This window comes from Taudactylus pleione, unplaced genomic scaffold (assembly GCF_031769625.1).
Source record: "Taudactylus pleione unplaced genomic scaffold, aTauple2 ptg001408l, whole genome shotgun sequence".
Lineage (NCBI taxonomy): Eukaryota > Metazoa > Chordata > Amphibia > Anura > Myobatrachidae > Taudactylus > Taudactylus pleione.
The window spans coordinates 1,872,589-1,893,754 of record NW_028285808.1 but is presented as its reverse complement, the minus strand read 5'-3'; the positions used below and the strand labels follow the sequence as shown (position 1 = coordinate 1,893,754).

The window sequence follows — 21,166 nt, the reverse complement described above, 5'->3', positions numbered from 1 at the left end:
ATGCTACGTCTTCGGACACAGTAGCGAATCGGAGAAGCCGGAAGTGGGTGTCAGTTTACTTAAGAGGTCATTTAGCACCTCAGCTGTGTACGGTGTAAGGGTTAGCATGACTGCCTCACAGCACTGAGATTGTGGGTTCGATTCCCTCTATGGCCATAACTGCGCTTGCGTGGGTTTCCTCCAGGTGCTCCGGTTTCCTCCCACACTCAAAGAAAAATATACTGGTAGGTCAATTGGCTCCCAATAAAAATTAACCCTAGTGTGTATGTGTGTGTGTACATATGATAGGGAATATAGATTGTAAGCTCCACTGGGGCAGGGACTGATGTGAATGGCCAAATATCCTCTGTAAAGAGCTGTAGAATATGTGTGTGCTATATAAATAACTGGTGATAAATAAATAAAAGACGTGGTAAATTTCTTCTATGTAAATTTCGGAATCAGGCCCTTTCTTCACTTAAAATATAAAAATTTTTTATGCAATTGTGGAAAATGTCAAATATCATTTATATAAAGTTTGTTATGCCAGATTGTTTAATTATATAAGAAATATATTTTTCTTTCTTGTTTTATATTTATTGACTTATTTCTGAAGCATAAAAGTTTTGTATGCTCTGTGCAGTTGCATCTTCGTAATGCCGATCGTTATTGCGCAATAGCCGGCTGCATGTTGGTGAGGTGGCGTAATGCCCATCATTATTGCACAATAGCCGGCTGCATGTTGGTGAGGTGGTATAATGCCCGCGCTCTCTCTTCCAGAATGGACACCTGCAGCAGTGCTTAGACACCGTGAGGAAAGAATTTATCATATACAACAGGGAGAAGTGAGTACATTAATCAAATGCACATAACATGTTGTACAAGGAAAATTGCTTTGAAGCATTGGAGGTTATTTCTTATAGCTGTTACTGGAAATTAATGATTGTGACAAAAAAAAAAAGTGCACAAGGTCTTTGCTGGCAGCCCCTGTGCGGCTACCTGACGTGAGTCTGCCTTTTCATTACTTGGCTTCTTGTCTGAAATGCTGTAATATTCCATTCCCTTGCTCTTGAAATCCCAATTACAGGGAAGTTGTGATTCAAATGTTCACAAATGGGTGTGCTCAGAATAACCCTCACACTGAACAGGACTTATAGAGAACTTCCTCTAATGTGACAGCGGGGTTGGGGAGAGGCACTAAGGGGAGGGCTAGGGTTAGGGACTAAGGGGAAAGGGTTAGGTTTAGGGTGTGGGGAGGTGTAGGTTAGGTTTAGGCACTAGGGGGATGGTTAGGGGTAGGGAGAGGGGGAGGGTTAGAAGTAAGCCCGAAGATTGACATTCAAGCATGAGGGACATTAAACCACAAGTGTTTTGAGTGTTGCCAGTTTAATAACGTGTTGGATATTGCCCCTTTAAGTTTAGCTGGTCTTATGCAGCCAATGAATTTTTCATGGGGAGTGGTCTAAGCGTATATAATGGAGTGATGTATGTAAAGCTGCCTCTTTGCTCCAGCTTTTTCCCACCCTCCCTCCCTCTTTTTGTTTTTCGTCTGTTGAATGTATGATGGTTGGTTGGTGGTTGCGGAAAAGAACGACACTTGGAGTTACTTTATGTTAATAGTTAGTCTTAGTGGGTGTGCTCTCATTAAAGTGGAGTAAGGCGACAGCCAATTGTCCTGGACAGGAAATGGCTATACCACCTGGACCTGTGGTTGAAGTTTAAAGAGAGTTGATCACCAATGCTTGGCTTGTGTGTTTGTTTGAGCTGTTTGGTTGTTATTGTCCTGTGCATTCTTTTTGTGTCGTCACCATTATTAGTATTAACTTATAGTCTAAAATGTAATGACTTGTCAAAAATAAATTTGACAAACTATTTAAACTCCAACCCTGTTATCTGTGTCTTTATTTTAGAAGTTGTTACATTGTATTTAAGACGGTTGTTATATAGTAACACGATAATACACGTTAGTGAGTTTATACTGACCGACAAATGTCAGCATTCTGACCCTGACGGGATTCCGGCGTTGGGATTCTTACCACCGGGATCCCGAGCACTGGCATCCCATACCCATCCCATATTAACTAAGTCCCTGCCTCAATGGAAATTCAGAATTGGCATCTACACACTTAATGGGAGATGTACCACCAAACATTGCAGAGAGATAAAGTGTAAATGTTACCCATAGCAAAGCAACCAATAAGATTCTAGCTAGCATTTATCTAGCACAGTCTACAGTAATATGACAGTTAGAAGATGATTGGTTGCTATAGGCAATTCCTACACTTTCATACTCTCCAACATTTTACAGTAAGAACCCGGTACATGGGGCATGGCCACAGATAAAGGGGTGTGATGAAAGATAAAGGGGTGTGATCACAGATAAAGGGGCGTGTATAAGTATTATACTGCAAGTTCTGTATACCGGCGCTGGCAATGGTCAGGGCAGACTTTAGAAAAGCAAGGAGGGTGGAGAAGAGCCGGCTGTCACTCAGCAGTGCTGCGGGAGTCCTGTATCCCAGCAGTGCTGCTTAAGAAATCGGGTGATTGTACCCACCCGGTACAAAACAGTACAGCCTCTGTTTGCCGGTATAGACCATTAAAAAAAACTGCACTGTACCGGCTAAAACGGTATAGTTGGAGGGTATGCACTTTGTCTTACTCAAAGATTTGATACATTACCCCCTTTTATCTTCTAAGCTGTACAAGAAAATTCTTTGAATCTTATCGGTTGCTATAGGTTACAGAACCTTTCTTTGCACAGTACGCTGTAGCAGTTTTTAGAAATGTTCTTATAGAATATCTGAGGCCACATGAATGAAACCGGACTCAAATATTTTACGTATATCAAAAGGTTGATCTCATACCATTGGGATATCATCAAAAGGTAACAATCTTTGGTGTACTATGTCCCCTTTAGTACATTGTCATTCATCACAATTAGACTATTGTTTTACAGTATGTCCTATTTACATCAGGATCATGTTTCGTTCATACTGTATATACATAACATTATTTTTAATAAAAAAGCAAATATGATGAGTGAAACAAGATGTTATTCCACGGTACATTCCATATATGAATCATCATTTTGCTTTTTAAAAATTAGTTGTTGGTTTCCTGCATTTCACTTTTTTTCAACAGAGATGCATACTCCATTTGTGGGTTAGGAAAAAGTAAATTCTCATTCAAAGCACAGACAGTGATTTTGTACAGTAACTGAGGGACAGTTATCCAGAAAGTGATTAGGGGGTCTATTTACTAAGTGCCAGCCAACCAGCTCCTAATTGTCATTTTTCAAACACAGCCTGTGACATGTCAGTTAGGAGCTGATTGGCTGGTACTTTATCATCGCTCACTTTATCTCCATCCAAGGCTCAGTAAATAGACCCCTAGGTGTCCAGAAAAACACTTGTAGGGAGATTTATCAAACCTTCTAAAAAAAAAAAGGGGGAAAAAAGTGACGTGCCCAAAGCGACCAATCACAATCTAGTTATCATTTATCTAGTACAGCTAAATAACAGATAAAATCTATTTGGTTTCTATTGGCAACATTTTTAATTTATCTTTTTAGATGGTTTGATAACTCCACTCCCTCCACCCCTTAATCACTGTGGGGAGGATACAGGGCTGGATGAAGGCTTGTGGGGGCCCTGGAGCAACAAAGTTGTGGGGGCCCCCTCCAATAAAATTGTCACCCTGCCCCACAGTGCCCCCCAGTATCCCAATATACTCCCCACCCAATGCCCCCTGTATGGTATAGAGACCCCACCCCCCATCACCACCACTGCCCCTGAGTACTTTTCATCTGTTGCCAGCTCCTCTTGAATGCTTCCAGCTCTGTGTTCTGCATGCACAGTCAGTGCTGCATACAGTGCATTGCTCAGGAGCGTCTTAAGAGAGGACAGGGCCCATGTACATTCTCCGTGCAGGGCTCCCTCCTCTCTCCCCGGCGGCCAGCAGCCGACTGACGAGGCTGGCCGGCCACCGCAGAAGCAGTAGACTCTGGGCACTAGAGTGTGCCGGAGTCTACTGCGCATGCGCAGAACGCCAGAAAAATGGCCGCAGCGTGCTGACACCCGACGTGGGACCACGGACACTAAATTATATGGGTGCAGGGTGTGCGGTGCGGGGCCTGTGTGCCCCACACACCCTGCACCCATTATAGAACCGCCCCTGGCAGTGCGGCTCCCAAGTCCCTTCATCAGCGTTACGGACGTGATGTGTTACGTGAAGCTGATGAGGGGACTCAGGAACTGCTCTGCGCTGTATGCAGTACTGACTGTGCATGCAGAACACAGATCCGTGGCAGCCCCTGCTCTCAGCAATTGCAGGGTCACTGACCCTGTGTAGGGGCACCTCTGTGTGTGTCACTTCCAACTTCCCCGTCACCCCCCCCCCCCTCCCCCCTCCTTCCCTTATTCCCGGCCCAGGGAGGATAGTACCATCTAAGAACATAATGCACATACCATGGGGGAAATGCAGATGGCCGTGGGGTTTACCCCGCAGCTAATTGATTGCGCTGCGCTAATTAACAGCACGGGAACTGGGAGACTTATTAAACCTTTTTAAAAGGACAAGTGTAGGTTTTGCGTATAGCAACCAATCAGATACTATCATCTGTCTAGTACTTTCTATAAAATGGTAACTAGAAGCTGATTGGTTGCTATAGGAAAAACCTCCTCTTGTCCTCTAGTTAGTCCTATAGTTGCGGTCCCTAGTAGGTGGTAGAGAATCGCAATGACTGTTGGGGAGCCCAGTGTGGGACCTCCAGTTGTCTTTTGTTTAGGGGAGGGGAGCTTAGGTAATAAAGTAGGTTCAGCATGAAGTCCCTGTTTTACAGAAGAAGAATAGAATTTTTTCCATGTACAGTAGGGAGGTTCTAAGTATACCAAATTTTTTATTCTGTAAAGATTTCTCCTTTATATGTTTTGATTTTTGTTATCACATGACATCCATTATGCTCTATTTTGATGCTAGAGTGACTTTTACGTGAGGTTATTGGTGTTTGCTTGATCCGATATGTAGATTCATTTTCTGCAGGACATAATTACACAGCTGACTGTGCTCTGGAAATGAAGAATTAATTTGCAGATTTCTTGGCTCTCATGTCAGAACATCATTTGTTCTAGCTCCATGCAAACAAGATTTTGGCTCCTTGCAGTCAGCAGGGCATGGCATGTTTCCAAATATAGCCTGTTCACTGGAAGAAGATACATTGTTATTGCTGGGTACTAGAAATTCAGCAACAAAAATGATCTGAAATAGTAGATAAAGTTATGGTCGGATTTCCTCAAGTGTGACGGATCTCTAGGAATGTTCCCTGATTGCTGTAAAAGGAAACACAAACCGTCTGGAAATTGATGACACCTTTTTTGTTTTGTTTATTTTTTTTTTACCAAATTGGTCACCTTGTCACTTACCCTGTGCGTGGGTGAGTCATTACATAATTGTGATGTTACAAGGATCTAGTAGATTTATTAAAGGAGGTCGTGAGTCAAGGGAAGGTTATAATTGACAAAATAATGATCACCATATAAATGACAGTCAACTTGGTGCAGATGAAATATGACAGATATAACACAGTAGTTAGCAATATGGTAGTAAGTAGAAAATAGGCAATAACTCTCTTTAGTAGGTAAATAGGATTATTTAACTTATCAGTTACAGAACCTCTTTGGCTATAATTAGGGAAAATGCATTTTCTCAATTGCTTCAATACACTAGTTTCTCAACACACACCTTCACAACATCAAACCTTCACAAAACACACATAAAAGAAAATAGCAAAACAGATTATTACTTAGCAGACTAGCAAAACCCCAGACTGATCAGTAATTTATTTAAAAGAGAATGTAAAGTTCTTTCATTGGAGTACTCTCTTGTTAGGTGGTCACTGTCCTATAACAAGCATGTACTTGTAATCCACAATAGGCAAAATAGGCCAAAGTAAAAGGATTAGCATTTAATGCTGGTCTTTCTTGATTCCAGAGAACAATAGTTTTAATTTCCAGTCATAAAGCACAATAAACACAGTTCCACTTTTAGCAGCACAGTTATCTTTAGCACTTGATAGTAATAATAGTTCAGTCCCAAAGTGCACTTTAATCATCTTATTATTCTCTAACAAAATTGCTTCATCTCTTATACTCATAGACTCAGACACTGGTTAAGTAGTAACTGATGTACATTAGATTATAAATAAGGAATGTCCGCACAGACCCACAAATTATTTATTTACAGTCGTCCATTTCCTGAATTAATTCATATTTCTGGCATAAGTAAATATCATGGGAGGTGCACCCAGGAATAAATTAGAGAAAAAAAGAATTCATATTTATATGCTCACTGTTAGAATAGTAGTATTCAGCTTCCACACCAACTAAACCACCAAAGATCCTATGGGTAAGCTGACTGTGAAACACGTGTCAGGACCTTCCCAGTACACGCTGCTTAAGTGTGGTCTGTGTTTTAATACACCTCTGTCTCCAACATTGTCCCACAATGGCTATGGAAATAAATTGTTTATAATGCAGTGATCACCTACACAGGCTTAGTGCTACTGCCACTCTATGTTAGAGGAGCAATCTTTAGCTCCGATATTATAGTAAGATTGAACAAAGGGGCGGCACTTGTGTTGAGCTTTAACTAAGGTGAGTGACCCGTCAGTGCTAGGTCTTCTTGCAGAGAACATCATAGGGAGACGCAGTATGCTGATTAATTGATATGTGCTGCAGTGTATATAATATTCATGAATAAAGGGCTACATTTTGATATTATTGTGATACACTGTTCACTATTACAGCTCAGCTAATAAGCTGTGGCTGACTTATTCCAAACAGCATGTGTGAGGATGTGATATTTCATTCATGTTTAGATCATGGGGTTATGATACCATTCATATGAAGTAATTTGGATACTTCTAGTAGTGCACAAGATTGTCACACTCCGAATACCACTATTCTAACAGTGAGCATATAAATATGAATTCACATTTGTAATTGCAATAACTCACTTGCAAGTTGGTAGATTCAGCTTACTATACTATTAGTCAATCTTGAGTAGCTCCACATTATTAAGCCTGGACTATATCTCTCATATAGATAATTATATTTAGACTAATTAGGTCACTGTATTTCTACATAATATATTGCGCCATTACTTATTACATTTTGGATTGGGACTACACCAGATAAATACCCTATATAATACTTTACATCGCAAAATTGCTTTAAGGTGCCCACACACATACCGATGTGCTCACAATCCGATTTCTTGTCCAATTTCCTCATGAACTTTCACGGGAGCTTCCTTGCCGTCATGATCACGATTTTGGAAAAAAGACACCCAATCTGTTTTACAATCTCACGATCTATCGGATCGTACGCATCGTGAGATTGGCCCTAACAAATCGTGAATTTAAAAAAAAAAAAACAGGCTCTTGACTATTGGTGGGAAATTTAAATAGCCATAACAATGGGAGGGGCTATCTAGGGAGTATAAAAAGCTGGCACCCTTTAAAATCTGTGTACATTCTGCTCTGCTACTAGATGAGGCTAGGTGTATTCCTGCTGAATCCTGTACATTGCTACTGTGCTCTTTGTATTTGGCTTGCCTTTTACAAAATTTATTCTACCTGCAAGTGTGTGTTACCTACCTGCATTCTATCCTGTTCCTGATTCTGTACTGATGCATCCCTATCGGTATAGAGTGTTGGTCGCCGAAGCTGGGGTCCGGGAGAGTAGGAAGAGGGCCCAGAAAAGAAGGACAAGAGCATGCTGGACCAAGGAGTGGCTTCTACAAAGGGATACCCGCTCTCACATGTCCCTGCTGATGGAGATCAAGGAGAACAACCCGGATGACTATCGGAACTACCTGCACATGGATGACGCCACGTTCCAGGAATTGCTGCATCAGGTGACCCCCCACATCCAGAGACAGGACACAAGGTGGTGGAGGACAATCTCTGCTGAAGACAGACTGGTGGCTACCCTGAGGTACCTGGCTACAGGAAGGTCATTTGAAGACCTGAAGTGTGGGACACTCATCTCACCTCAGTTTTTGGGCGTCATCATTCCGGAGACCTGCAAAGCCATCGTAAAAGTGCTACCACTATTGCAAGGTCAGTAAAAAAAAACACCACACATTGGTTTCTTGTGTAAAGAAAAATTTATTTTTTATTTTTTACTCATTATAAAGCAAAAAATAGCCTTCATTTAGTACAATGTGCACTGACCTGCAGGCAACTGAAAGTGTGCACTAAACTGTGTGCAAAATACTTTTTTTGTAACAATTTCACAAAAGAACATTATCACCAAATTTTATGAATCCCAATAGGTACCCGGCTGTATCTGATAGGGTGGGTCAGACGCCAGTTTGAACAGTCCAATACACACATGGCACAAGTATACATTGTGGCCCCGGCTTCCAGCAATGTGTACTTGTGCCATGTGCGTAGTGACCTTGTCCAAATGGCGTCATCACCACCCTATCCCATGCAGCAAGCACCTATTAGAATTCATAAAATTTGGTGACATTAAAAGCAAGAAAAAAATTTATATCTTTGTATATTGGGGCGGCTCATCTGCTGCATCCAGCAGAGCATTATACAAGGTCATTCTGGTGCTTGGGGTGCTTGGTGGGAGAGTAATATCTAACTGGGCGGGAGGGGACGGACATACCTATTTGGGGCAGGGGAAAATAGCATTGGATCTGCAATGTATGTAGGATTTGAGATATTTTTGCTCATACAGCGACTCAACAGGTCGTAGTTTAACCTTAGAAAATTTCTTTGGATATCTGTATCCATATTTTTCAATGTGCTGTTCACATGAGCTGTGAAATCATCTATTGCATCTGGGGGTTTCTCCAGCAGCCGTTCTGCGTTTTGGAAAAAATTCTCCTTTCTCCCTTGTTTTTTTTTTCTTTTTTTGGGGTTGTTGAGAAGATAAGGGTCCAGGTGGAAGTGGAGTTTCCACTTGTGTGGTATTCTCCGGCTCACTGTCACCACCGAGCAGACTGAGGTCCGGTGTGGATGCTAAATCAGGGTCTTGGGTGGGAGTCTATATAGGGAAAAAAGATATAAAAAATATTATAGTCATGTTTTAACCCCTTTTCTTACTATTTTTACAGTTTTCTTACACCGTGGAGGAGTGGACCCGCATCGCGAAATATTTTGAACAACGTTGGAATTTCCCTAACTGCGGAGGAGCCATTGATGGGAAACACATCCGCATCAACCCACCTGCCAACACCGGATCATATTACTACAACTACAAAGGATTCTTCAGCATCGTTCTCATGGCAGTGGTGAATGCCAACTACGAATTTCTGTTGTTGGCAAGAATGGCCATGCTTCGGATGGTGGGTCCTTCAAAAAGACGTTTTTCTACCAGAGACTCGCCAACAAAACCCTCAACTTGCCCTCACTGGACCAGACAAAGCACGGCCAAAATTACGTTTTTCGTCGCAGACGAGGCTTTTGCATTACATGAACATGTGATGAAGCCATTTGCACAGAGGGGCCTGACCAGAGAGAAAAGGATCTACAACTACCGTCTATCCCGGGCACGGCGCATTGTGGAAAATGCGTTTGGAATAATGAGCAACTGCTTCTGCATTTTCCACACCACCATCAATCTACGTGTGGAGAAGATAGACTGGGTCATGATGGCGTGCTGTGTGCTGCACAAATTTCATGAAAAGAAAATCTACTTAACGAGGACCAGTCCCAGCTAGACCAGAAGATGTAGGACCCCTGTAGGACACTGAACATCTGACATCTGTGTCTACACCACCAACTACAACAACATCCACCGCACGTACCAAAGAAGTGAGGGAGGAGTACATGACCTATTTTAATGGACCAGGTGCTGTACCATGGCAGGAGGACTGTCTGTGAACTACTAACTAATTTGGACATTTGGGATTTAACAACAGAAACATTAACAAAAACATTAAGGATTTTGGTTTAAACTGTGTCACTACTTACCAAGACTTCTGCAACCTCCTCTTCTCCCTCACGCTCAGCCATCAAGACGATAGATTCCCTTTGAGGCTCTTGTTCACTGATGAATGACATCATATGGTAGTACCATAGCGCAGGACTATATATTTCATCTGTGCCCACTCCTGATTTTTTGGAGTCATCCACCTTCTTTTTTCTTTGATGTACACTCTCCTGAGATTTTGAATCTTTTGCCGTACAGTTTTCAGGTCTGCATCAGATATGTATTTTTATCGTATACACCAAAAGTTCAGAGAACTGATCTTCCACAGACACTCTTTCGAGTGCAGGATTTCAATGATTCCTGTAACGAATTCACGTTCAGAATCCATGGACATTATCTATGAAGAAGAAAAAAAAGGACATTTAAATATTTGTGTATATTTGTGACCAGAGCGCTCGCTCTGAATCAGGGCCCTCCTCCATGAAAATGGAGCGTCCTCCTGGACGCTCGTATAGCTGTGGGTCACCACCCACAGCATATACGAGCGTCCAGACAGAGGGTCGCGATGGTCTTGACCATCGCGACCATCGGACTTGCGACGGAGACCCTGCGGTAGGGTCTCACTGCCACAAGCCCTGGAGTGATTTTGGCTCTATCAGAGCCAAAATCACTCCCACTGACATCACTAGTGATGTCAGTGGGGCCGGCTTCAGACGGTAGGCGTTCCCATGGGAACGCCTCCGTCTAGCAGGCACGCCCCCGGCACGCCCACCAAAGGGGGCGTGCTGTCAATCAACATCGACAGCACGCCCCCTTTGGGCTTCCCATCGCTCCCCGGGTCTCGCGCATGCGCGCGATGGAGCTCCCTCCGTCGTGCGCATGCGCAGTGGGGAACATTGACCCACTTGCGAGCGTACTGCCGCTCACGAGTGGGTCTGAATGACCCCCATAGTTTTGTTAAATGTAATGTTGTTATAGTTCACATTTTTAATGTTTTAATAGTTTCTTTTTTACAGGTTTTTAAAGGTTTATTATGGTATTCTAATCGTGTTTTCTTTTACAGGAATGTCATGTGTTAATTGCCTGGTAATATAATGTTTCTCTTTGTTTTGACAGCATGGGTCTTCCACCTTTGGGCTTGTCGCTGTTGTAGAACTACAGATCCCAGGATGCTCTAAAAACAGTTTTAACATGCTGTTATTTCCCAAAGGTGGCTGGCAGGTCATCCTGGGATTTGTAGTTCCACAACAGCTGGAAACCGAAAGGTAGAACACCCCCAGATTTAAATAATGTGTGTTTTTAAATGTAATGTATGGTGATTATTTTGTAAAATACATGTTTATTTATTTTTTTGTTATATTACTTAAAATGTATTTTTATTTTATCTGTATTGAATTGATTTTTAAACATGTTTATTATTAATATAATATGTTATTTCAGTATGAGTAATGTTCCTGGAATGTATTTGTTTATCTTGATTAAATATTTTTGACTATTAATTTAAAAAAAAATTGATTGGTTTTCTAATTAATTATTAGGTGGCCCCATGACGTGGTTAGGTAAGGGGACACACATTGGTGGGCAGTGGGAGCTTAAATGCATGACCCAGCCACCGCCTGCCTCAATACAGCGGGCGGTGGCTGGGTAATACATATATTACCTTGGGGCACACATTGGTGGGCAGTGGGGAGCACATATTGGTGGTCAGTGTGGTTGTATTTAAACTGTACCAATACTCACCAAAAATTGTCCAAAACAAGAATCCAGTGTGCAGGCTCCTCAATGTGCAACTGTCTTGCTCCATACACGATGCTGCGGCGATGGGGCATGTCCAGGCTCCTGTCAGTCAAATTCCGCGTTGTGCGATTAATTGTACGATTCGTCGTGAGGGGAAAAAACATCACGATCGGCTTCCATCGTGTTCATGGTTGGCTAATCTGCCCTACAGCACGGCAGATCAGAGGATGCGATGTACGACGAGCATCGGCATTGTGCTCGTGAGTATAAACTCATGATTTATACTTTTTTTACCCGATTCATCGTCATGATTCGGCGAAATCGGCCTAATTGGATGAAAAGTCGGTAGGTGTGTGGGCACCTTTAGAGACAAGTGTTTGTTTGTTTGTTTGGTTTTTTTTTTAAATCACTTACACACTTTTTCACTATGTATTTCGCCTGTTTGTTATTTTTAAGAATCCAACAATAAAAGTTATGCTTTAATAATATTTTCTGGACCACTTGAACCTACTGTTATATTTGTTATTTACATGAGTTTATCAGTCGGTACAGTGAGTGCCCCATGTAGGAATACTGGCCCTGATTCAGAGCCGGATGCTCTGACAGAGCGCTCGCTCTGAATCAGGGCCGTCCCTGCTCCTTTTTGGAGTGGCCTCCTGGCCGCTTGCATAGCTGTGGGTGACCACCCACAGCTATAGCAAGCAGCCAAAATGATGGTGGACCATTGGACGACCATCGTCGCGACCATCGGGCTTGCGACGAGACCCTGCGGTAGGATCTCGCTGCCGCAAGCCCAGGAGTGCTTTTGGCTCTATCAGAGCCAAAAGCACTCCCACTGACATCACTAGTGATGTCAGTGGGGCCGGACCCAGACGGTAGGCGTTCCCATGGGAACGCCTCTGTCTGGGCAGCCACGCCCCCAGCACACCCACCAAAGGGGGCGTGCTGTCAATCACCATCGACAGCACGCCCCCTTTGGTGCGAGACCCATAACGACGGCTTGGCCTCGTTATTCGGGTCTCGCGCATGCGCACGACGGAGCCGCCTCCGTCATGCGCACTTGGGCACCATCGAACCGCTTGCGAGCGGGTCAGAATCAGGCCCTCTGTTCATCATTTTTCTCTAAGTAGTAACTGAAACAGGACATATATCAAACTGTCACCATATCCAGATCTCTAGCTCAGTCTCTTGTAAATATCAGGCTACTCAGTACTTTACATATGTTTTCTCTGCACTTTCATTATCAGTTTTAACTCACACAGCTTGTACGGATCCCTGCTGTGGCTTCCAGCACTGTCACACTGTCTGCGGATCTCAGACGCACTCTGCTGGAGCTTCTGCTGTGATCCCCAGCACACCATTGGCAGGAATTCAGTGTCCCTTGGCTCTTGGTATCATTGCTTGTCCAGTTCTGACTCATGGATCTGCGACACCTGACCTCACTCTCCTGTTCAGCTCCTTGGCATTTCTCAGACTCCACTGCGTCTGTCACACTCCGCACCAGTAAAGTCTGTTTTTGCACCACACGATGACGCTTCATGGTAGTGCATCACTCACCTAAACTGTCAGGACATTTACCATAACAATAAGTTTAACTGTTTTCTCTTTGTGAACCAGCGCAACCCGGGACATGGATCCCGCAAACTTGATGGAGATCAGCTGACTGCTGCTCAACCAATTCCAGTCCTGATGTCCTGCACATGATTCCAGTGACCTATTAGCAGTCAGGATACACTATATAAGTCTTTCACTAGCCACTGCACATTGCCAGTACAACTTCTGCTGTATCTGGCCTGCTAAGTTCCAGTCTGCAAGTACCCAGAGTTTGGCTCCGCCGTTCAGCGTGCTCCATCAGCTACTGTGTTTCTTCTAAGCGCTAGCCAGTCCTGCTGACTGCTATCCACAAGTTTCTTGTGCATTGCTGTATGCTTCTAGTTTCAGCTAGTTCTGCTGAGCACCATTCATGTCTGCTGCGTAAAGCTGTGTTTTTCCAAACACGAATTAACCCAGTGCTATTCAGTCTCCTGAAAGTTTGCTGTATGATTCTATAGTATCACACAGTGTTGCTAAGCACCATTAAGTCTACTATGTCTACCTGAGTATCTTCAAGCACCAGTTAATTCAGCTAATTTTCACAGTCGTCTGTGGAATCCTATAATGCAAAAAAATATATATACAACAATCAGGCGCTATTAAACATTATACATTTAGTTGTCTGTATATAAAATGTATTAGAGAGCTGCTACCCAGCAAATAGCTCTAATATTACTATTTAACAGTAAACAGGTAGTATATGGGGGGGATCCCAAAGGATATTCACCTCAGGGTGCACTCATATAGACATCGGGATCAATATAATACATTAGTACTTTTTATTAAAAACATTATAAATATATAGGGCATAATGCAGTAAAACCGCTCAAAAATGTAACAATTATCTCATATAGTTTGCAATTCCTATCATTAATATCATATGTAAGTAATCAACCATTCCACTCATACAGGTGGATTAATTATTCTCCTTCCAGTGTCATTTTTATCCAGATCAAGCAAAATAAGGTCTCTAGTCCCAACTTGGGGTTTAGAAGCTCCCGACTATATAGGGATTAAGAAGCCTCCGTGCAAAATTTCAACTTTAGACAGTTCAACTCCGGTGGTGAGTAAAATTTCCAACCAACACTATCTGCAGCCAGCCGAAAGGGAGAGTCTGTGGCAGCTATTTCAAAAGACAGTGATGATGTAAATAGCTCAGTCTCTGTATAATTACCCAGCTCTCCTTGTTGTAAGAGCGATGCCGGTCCAATTGTAATGTGGGAGCCTTGCTATTCCACGGACCTGGAGTCCTCTGTCTGTGTTTATCCAGGTAAAAATAAAAAAAGGAACATCCGTCTACCTGGCTATACACAGACAGAGGACTTCAAGTCCGTGGAATTGCAAAGCTCCCGCATTACAATTGGACCGGCATCGCTCCTACAACAAGGAGAGCTGGGTAATTATACCGAGACTGAGCTATTTACATCATCACTGTCTTTGGAAATAGCTGCCGCAGACTCTCCCTTTCGGCTGGCTGCAGATAGTGTTGGTTGGAAATTTTACTCACCACCGGAGTGGAACTATCTAAAGTTGAAATTTTGCACGGAGGCTTCTTAATCCCTATATAGTCGGGAGCTTCTAAACCCCAAGTTGGAACTAGAGACCTTGGGGTCTATTTACTAAGCAGTGTTAGGAGACAGAGTGAAAAGTGATAAGAAAGTGATAAGGTGCCAGCCAATCAGCTCCCAACTGTCATCTCACAGGCTGTTTGAAAAATGAAAGTTGGGAGCTGATTGGCTGGCACCTTATCACTTTCTTATCACTTTTCACTCTGTCTCCTAACACTGCTTAGTAAATAGACCCCCTTATTTTGCTTGATCTGGACAAACATAACACTGGAAGGAGAATACTTAATCCACCTGTATGAGTGGAATGGTTGATTACTTGCATATGATATTAATGATAAGAATTGCAAACGATATGGGATAATTGTTACATTTTTGAGCAGTTTTACTGCATTATTCCCTATATGTTTTTTAATGTTTTCATTAAAAAGTACTAATATATTATATTGACACTGATGTCTATATGAGCGCACCCTGAGGTGAATATCCTTTGGGATCCACCCCATATACTGCCTGTGAAATCCTGTTTTCACCTAGAGCTGATCAGTCCTGTTGTGTTCACCACAGACTTCAGGGTATACCAACACACTTTCTGTGCTAGCCTGCCTTACTAAGCACTCCTTCAATCCTCCAGTTTGTTCCTGTGGTATTTTATCTTCTGCCAATTCTACCAAGCTTCTCCATATCTTCTCCACGGTGCAGCTGGGACTTCAAGTACCGGAACTCCAGAGCCTCCCTACAATTCCTGTGCGATTCCATTTGCATCCGTCCAGGTACTTCAGCATTGCTCCATCCTGCTGTCTACACTACCGACTGCTGAAAAGCATCAGTGTGTTATCTACTACTCGTTGGCTCCTGTTTATTTAAGACTGTTGTATCCACAGAGACCTTCTGTATGCTGTGCTGGGCACTCTCCGCAATTCCCTGTGTTGATTATATTTGCCAGGCCTCACTGGTAATCAGAAGACTGTACATTGTGCCTTATCGGATATCTATTTTTCATTGTGTCCAATAAATATGTTCATTTTTACCATCTGTGAGGAAAAACCTTACTAAACTTCAAAACTTCCACCAAACAGTCTCCAGCCAGATATCACCCTCGCGCCCAACTCTGTATCCAGACAAATCCAAGACCTTGACACACTGAATCCTTTCCTTTTTGCTGGCTTCTCCCTTTTTGATGCTCTGTGGCTCCACCCAGTGGTAGCCTCCTTTTGGCTCCAGGTCTATCACATAATTATTTTCCATTTTCTTATCTTCAGGATGACCCAGCAAACACACACTGTGATAGTTTGTATTAAGATGGGTACAAAAACGCAGTGGGGGTTTCTGTCTGCCTGGAAACCCCCCTCCCCAGCACACAGAATGACCACAATAGAAATAGTAATATAATACAATGTTACTAGTGCTGCATGTTCCTCTCAGTATCACAAATGATATGATTAGCACCACCTGTGGATCTTTTAATGTGTCAGCCAGTAATAAATATACCTGTGCACCAACTAGGAGATGTGGAAAACATGCACTGTTAAGGGTGCACTGTTATAGACCATCAATAGGGTTAATTATTAATACTGTATAATAATACACTATCCAGTACATAAGGAGACCAATATGTACATATATATGTCCAGGGCAGTGCTACGTTCTTCTGCTGTTACCCCAGACTCTCGGACTTGCACCAATGCTCTGGAATGGTGCCCACATTTGAAAAAAAATATTCTGCTCAGACAGGATGGACCTACTGCCGCATCTAATGGTCCTACTGCCGTATCTAATGGCTTACTGTGATCGCTGGTCCTGTTACTGTGATCGCTGGTCCTGTATATGCTGGAATTATGCAACACAATATACTTTGTATAATGCATATTAAAGCTGGATAAGTGCTAATTATACCCTCTTCATGGACTGGCCACACTCGCTCCAAAATCAAGCATTTGGAAACCCCCCCTCTAGAAATCCTGCGTTTGCCACTGGGGTACATACTGACAGATATATTGGCCAATCAATTGATTGGCCAATATATCTGGTGTCCGTCTGCCAGTGTGTACCAGCGATATGTTTGAACGGCGACTTCATTCACAGACATATCGCGTCGGCTGTGCTGCACAGCCGATGGACAGATATATCTGCAGATATATCTGTCCATCAGCAAGTGTACACATGCAGCGGCAGCCGCGTGGAGAGGGGGCCAGTGGCTGCCTGGAAGCTGATGGTCGTTCAGTGTATATGAACGACCATCATCTACAGATATATCTGCTAGGTGTGTACCGACCTTTACTGTGTCTACAAGACACACAAACTGTACAACTAGAAATCAATGGACAGAGGCCCTGATTCAGAGCCGGACGCTCTGAATCAGGGTGTCTTTTTTTTATGGAGTGGCCTCCTGGCCGCTCGCATTGCTGTGGGTTGCCACCCACAGCTAATGCGAGCGGCCAGGATGATGGTCGCGATGGTCTTGACGGGCTTGCGACGAGACCCTTGTGGTAGGGTCTCGTGGCCGCATGCCCCAGAGAGCTTTCGGCTCAAACAGAGCTGAAAGCTCTCGCACTGACATCACTTGTGATGTCAGTGGGGCCGCCCTCAAACGGTAGGCGTTCCCATGGGGACGCCTCCGTCTGGGCAGCCACCCCCCAGACCCGCCCTCCAAAGGGGGCGTGCTGTCACTCAACATCGACAGCACATCCCCTTTGGTGTGAGACCCGGAGCGACAGATTACCCGTCACTATCCGGGTCTCGCGCATGGGCTCCGTCGTGCGCATGCGCACTGGCCCACCATCAACCCGGTTGCGAGCGCACAGCACTCGCGACCGGGTCTGAATCAGGCCCAGAGATTCATGTGCCAAGATTTGTTCAGTAGTGGGGATTTTTAACATCCCCATCTATGATTTGTTTATGTTAATATATTGTATTTTACTTTAAGTTATTGTACAGCTTAAGATGTTAATGTTCTGAGCATTATTTAAAAACTTAATTTATTTTCTAAGTCATTTTACCGTATGAGAATAGATTTGTCTCTTTGCACAATTTAATTTTAAAAAGGTGCATAATAAATTTACTACTTGTCCTCCAAGGTTATAAGTAAATCAGCCACAATAAAAATCTCTGAGCAGTTTGCCATACACAGTTTTGTAATCAATGCTAGTCATTTATGAACCGGAAAATCCTGAGGCGCAGTTCAAAAGCTATCGCTCTTATTTACGTGTACAGCAGGCGTACGAGTGTAATTGTGCGTAAGAACATTTTTAATGTACCTTTGCATTTTTCTGGTTCATAAATGGTCTCTAAAAATTGCCCTTTAGTTATGTAACTCAACTTGTCAGTGTTATTATTGATTGTCCTAGAAATAAAACTTGAAAACAAGTCACTGAAAATCAATACGTCAGTCTCAAATTAGCAATATTCAATCATTTGGACTCCAGCAAACTACATAACACAACTACAGAATTCATCTTTTTTTTCCTTTGGATATGTCAAATTCTAGCATCATTTTTAATGAAACAATGACACCCCATAGCCAAATTAGTTTAAAACAACTATAGAATACTAATTTGAGATACACACTCCATCTTCACCTAGAAACATCGTTGCATCTATAACCCATACCGCTCCCATAACCTATTCTTACCTCTCCACTAACTTCGCTGTAATTACGGGAAAATGTTGCCAGCTCCATTTTCTAGAAGATTTGCACATGCACAGTCACCGGGAAAATGGCGCCCGTCAGAATGTCTTCACATACTCAGCACCAGAGTCTACTCTGCACATGCTACGTTGAGAGAAAGAGACTTCACATGGGCTCCCTCGTCTTTTAAACTGCCCCTGCCTAGAAACCTTTAATAATTCTGTAATCCCCCTTTCTTCTTAATACATAACCCCATTTTTTTCCCCTAAATAGTTGTCTGTTTTGTTAGTCTTGAAATCACTTTATGTCTTATTTTGAAACCTCAAATATCTCACTATGGGGCCAATGCAGATTTGAATGCCAGCGGTTAGCTGCTTGTGCATGGAACTAAATACTGTACACATCTTAGTGGCCAACCCTCCTATTACGTATGCTTGGTTTGATACCCTATCATCACCAATGGGCACTTGCACCATCCATTTTCTTGGAGCAAAAGAATGCAGAAGAAAACCCAACTCTGCATAGCCTGCGATTCCTTCAATTAGCATTTGTCACGCTGCCGCTAAACTTTGCCTACCTGCAAATGCCCCATTACCAACCACTTACGCCCCTCCAGCCACAAGTGAAATGAGTGACATGTGACTCAGCATCGCCCAAAGTTGTGTACACTTGGCTTCTGAGCCTGCACAAGTGTGAAACCATGCAGGATGCATCGGCAAAACTGACTTGCATTCAATCCTGCAAGAGCCATTATGTATTTCAGCAATCTAATACTTGGAATCAGCCTATAATTTTAGCTGCTGTTTTAAAGATTACGTCAGAAAACCTCCTTTGCAACATTAACACTCTTTTCTTTCTTTTTTTAGTTATATTATTATTTATGCCGTTTATGTAATCACTGACTTAATTAATACTAAATATATACAGTATATATATATATACATATTTATATATAATTAATTCATATAAAGTAATATTGTATTTGTGTGTTCATATATATGTATATATAATATTAATTAAGTCAGTGATGATATAGAGCAGCATAAAAAATACTATAACTAAAAAAAGAAAACAGTGTATACAGTGTATATATATATATTTATTTTTTTTTATTTATTTATTTTTTTTTTCATATATACACACACACTCATACATACATATATTTTAGTTTTTTTATATCTTTGTTGTTTTTAAATAAGTTGATATTTTGTATTTTTCTGACAACAGACATGACTAGAGTAAAGGGTAATTTTACTAAAGCTTCTACAAATTAAAAGTGGAGGTGTTGTCTATAACAACCAATCAGATTTTAGTTATCAATTCTCTATTGCATCCTAGAAAATGATAGACATAATCTTGGCTTTTTTAGAAGCCTTAGTAAATCTACCCCTAAATGCCCACAGTAACTGATGTAGAATGCTTTAATCAGTCACTTATTTGACTTGACTGTCATTACTCTTTTCTTCTAGATTCAAACACCAATCAGAACAAGGTGGACAAGCAGCAAATACAGAGAGCAAAGCACACAGCCAGCCCCACGTGAAGGCTCAGGATGGACACACCACAAATAATAACATTCTAGTACATGGCTGCACAAGAGGCTGCAGCAGCTAGTGGGCACTATGTAACGTGGCGGACGATAATGGCACTCTCTTTTGCATGCCTTCACTCTGACGCACGGACTGCTTCTCTACCATATGAATTAATGCAAAGTCTTCAAGCACAGCTTATCTATAAGACTCTACACTTCGCACTAATTTTACTTTTTCTTTAAAAAAAATGTTATCTACATAAATCAACCAATTAAAAGGAATAAACTTTATGGGCGGTATCCAATTAGCGGCGAACAGCAAAAAACGCCAATTTTTCGCAGATTGTCACAACATTGTTCGGGGCTAATTGGATTCCGCCCTTAGGGATCTATTTACTAAGTAGTGTTAAGCCTCAGAGTGAAAAGTGATAAGGTGCCAGCCAATCAGCTCCCAACTGTCATTTTTCAAACAAAGCCTGTGAGATGGCAGTGAGGAGCTGATTGGCTGGCACCTTATCACTTTTCACTCTGTCTCCTAACACTGCTTAGTAAATAGACTCTTTAGTGTTTTAGATAAAAACATGAATATGAATTAAAGTTTTTTTTTTTTTTTTTTTAAAGACTAGATATTTGCATCAGCACCTATTTGAGAATTAAGTGAGATGATTGCAGTGTTCACTGTGTATGTTTATAAATTAGATATTTTAGGGAAAGTATGGTTACGCTGTGTCCTGTAGAGTCATATGTAGCAAATTACTTTGTGACATTCAACAACAAACTCTTAGCAGAATGTTAACCAAAACGTTTAAATTAGCCTTGGCTGTGACAGCTTGATTTAGCAATCTCTATGAGCCCCAAGCCCTATAGGGCAGTGATTTGCAATGCTAAGAAAACTAGATGAGTTATTTGAAATTGTACATGACAGTGTTCTAAGCTCAGTTGTACAAAATTCTAATTCCAAACACTCCATACCAGTGATACAAAATTTGAATTGTAAGCACTCAAATCCAGTGATACAACATTCTAATTCTAAGCACTCAATATCAGTGGTACAACATTCTAATTCTAAGCACTCTATACCAGCGATACCAAATTCTAACTGTAAGCACTCAATACCAGTGATACAACATTCTAATTTTAAGCACTCTGTAACAGTTATGAATATGAAATAATATTCTAATCGCCC

At 42.1% G+C, this 21,166-nt stretch overlaps 1 protein-coding gene across 1 annotated transcript in view; it reads left to right on the top strand.

Moving 5' to 3' along the window:
• Nucleotides 1-20,332, top strand: part of STK32B (serine/threonine kinase 32B) — a 281,505-nt gene extending 261,173 nt beyond the window's left edge. The window contains exons 11-12 of the mRNA XM_088463551.1: nucleotides 760-824; nucleotides 19,919-20,332. Of these exons, the coding sequence (XP_088319677.1) occupies nucleotides 760-824; nucleotides 19,919-20,063 (210 nt within the window). The 3' untranslated portion in view covers nucleotides 20,064-20,332. The remainder of the gene's footprint in view (nucleotides 1-759; nucleotides 825-19,918) is intronic.
• The last annotated feature ends 834 nt before the right edge of the window (nucleotides 20,333-21,166 follow it).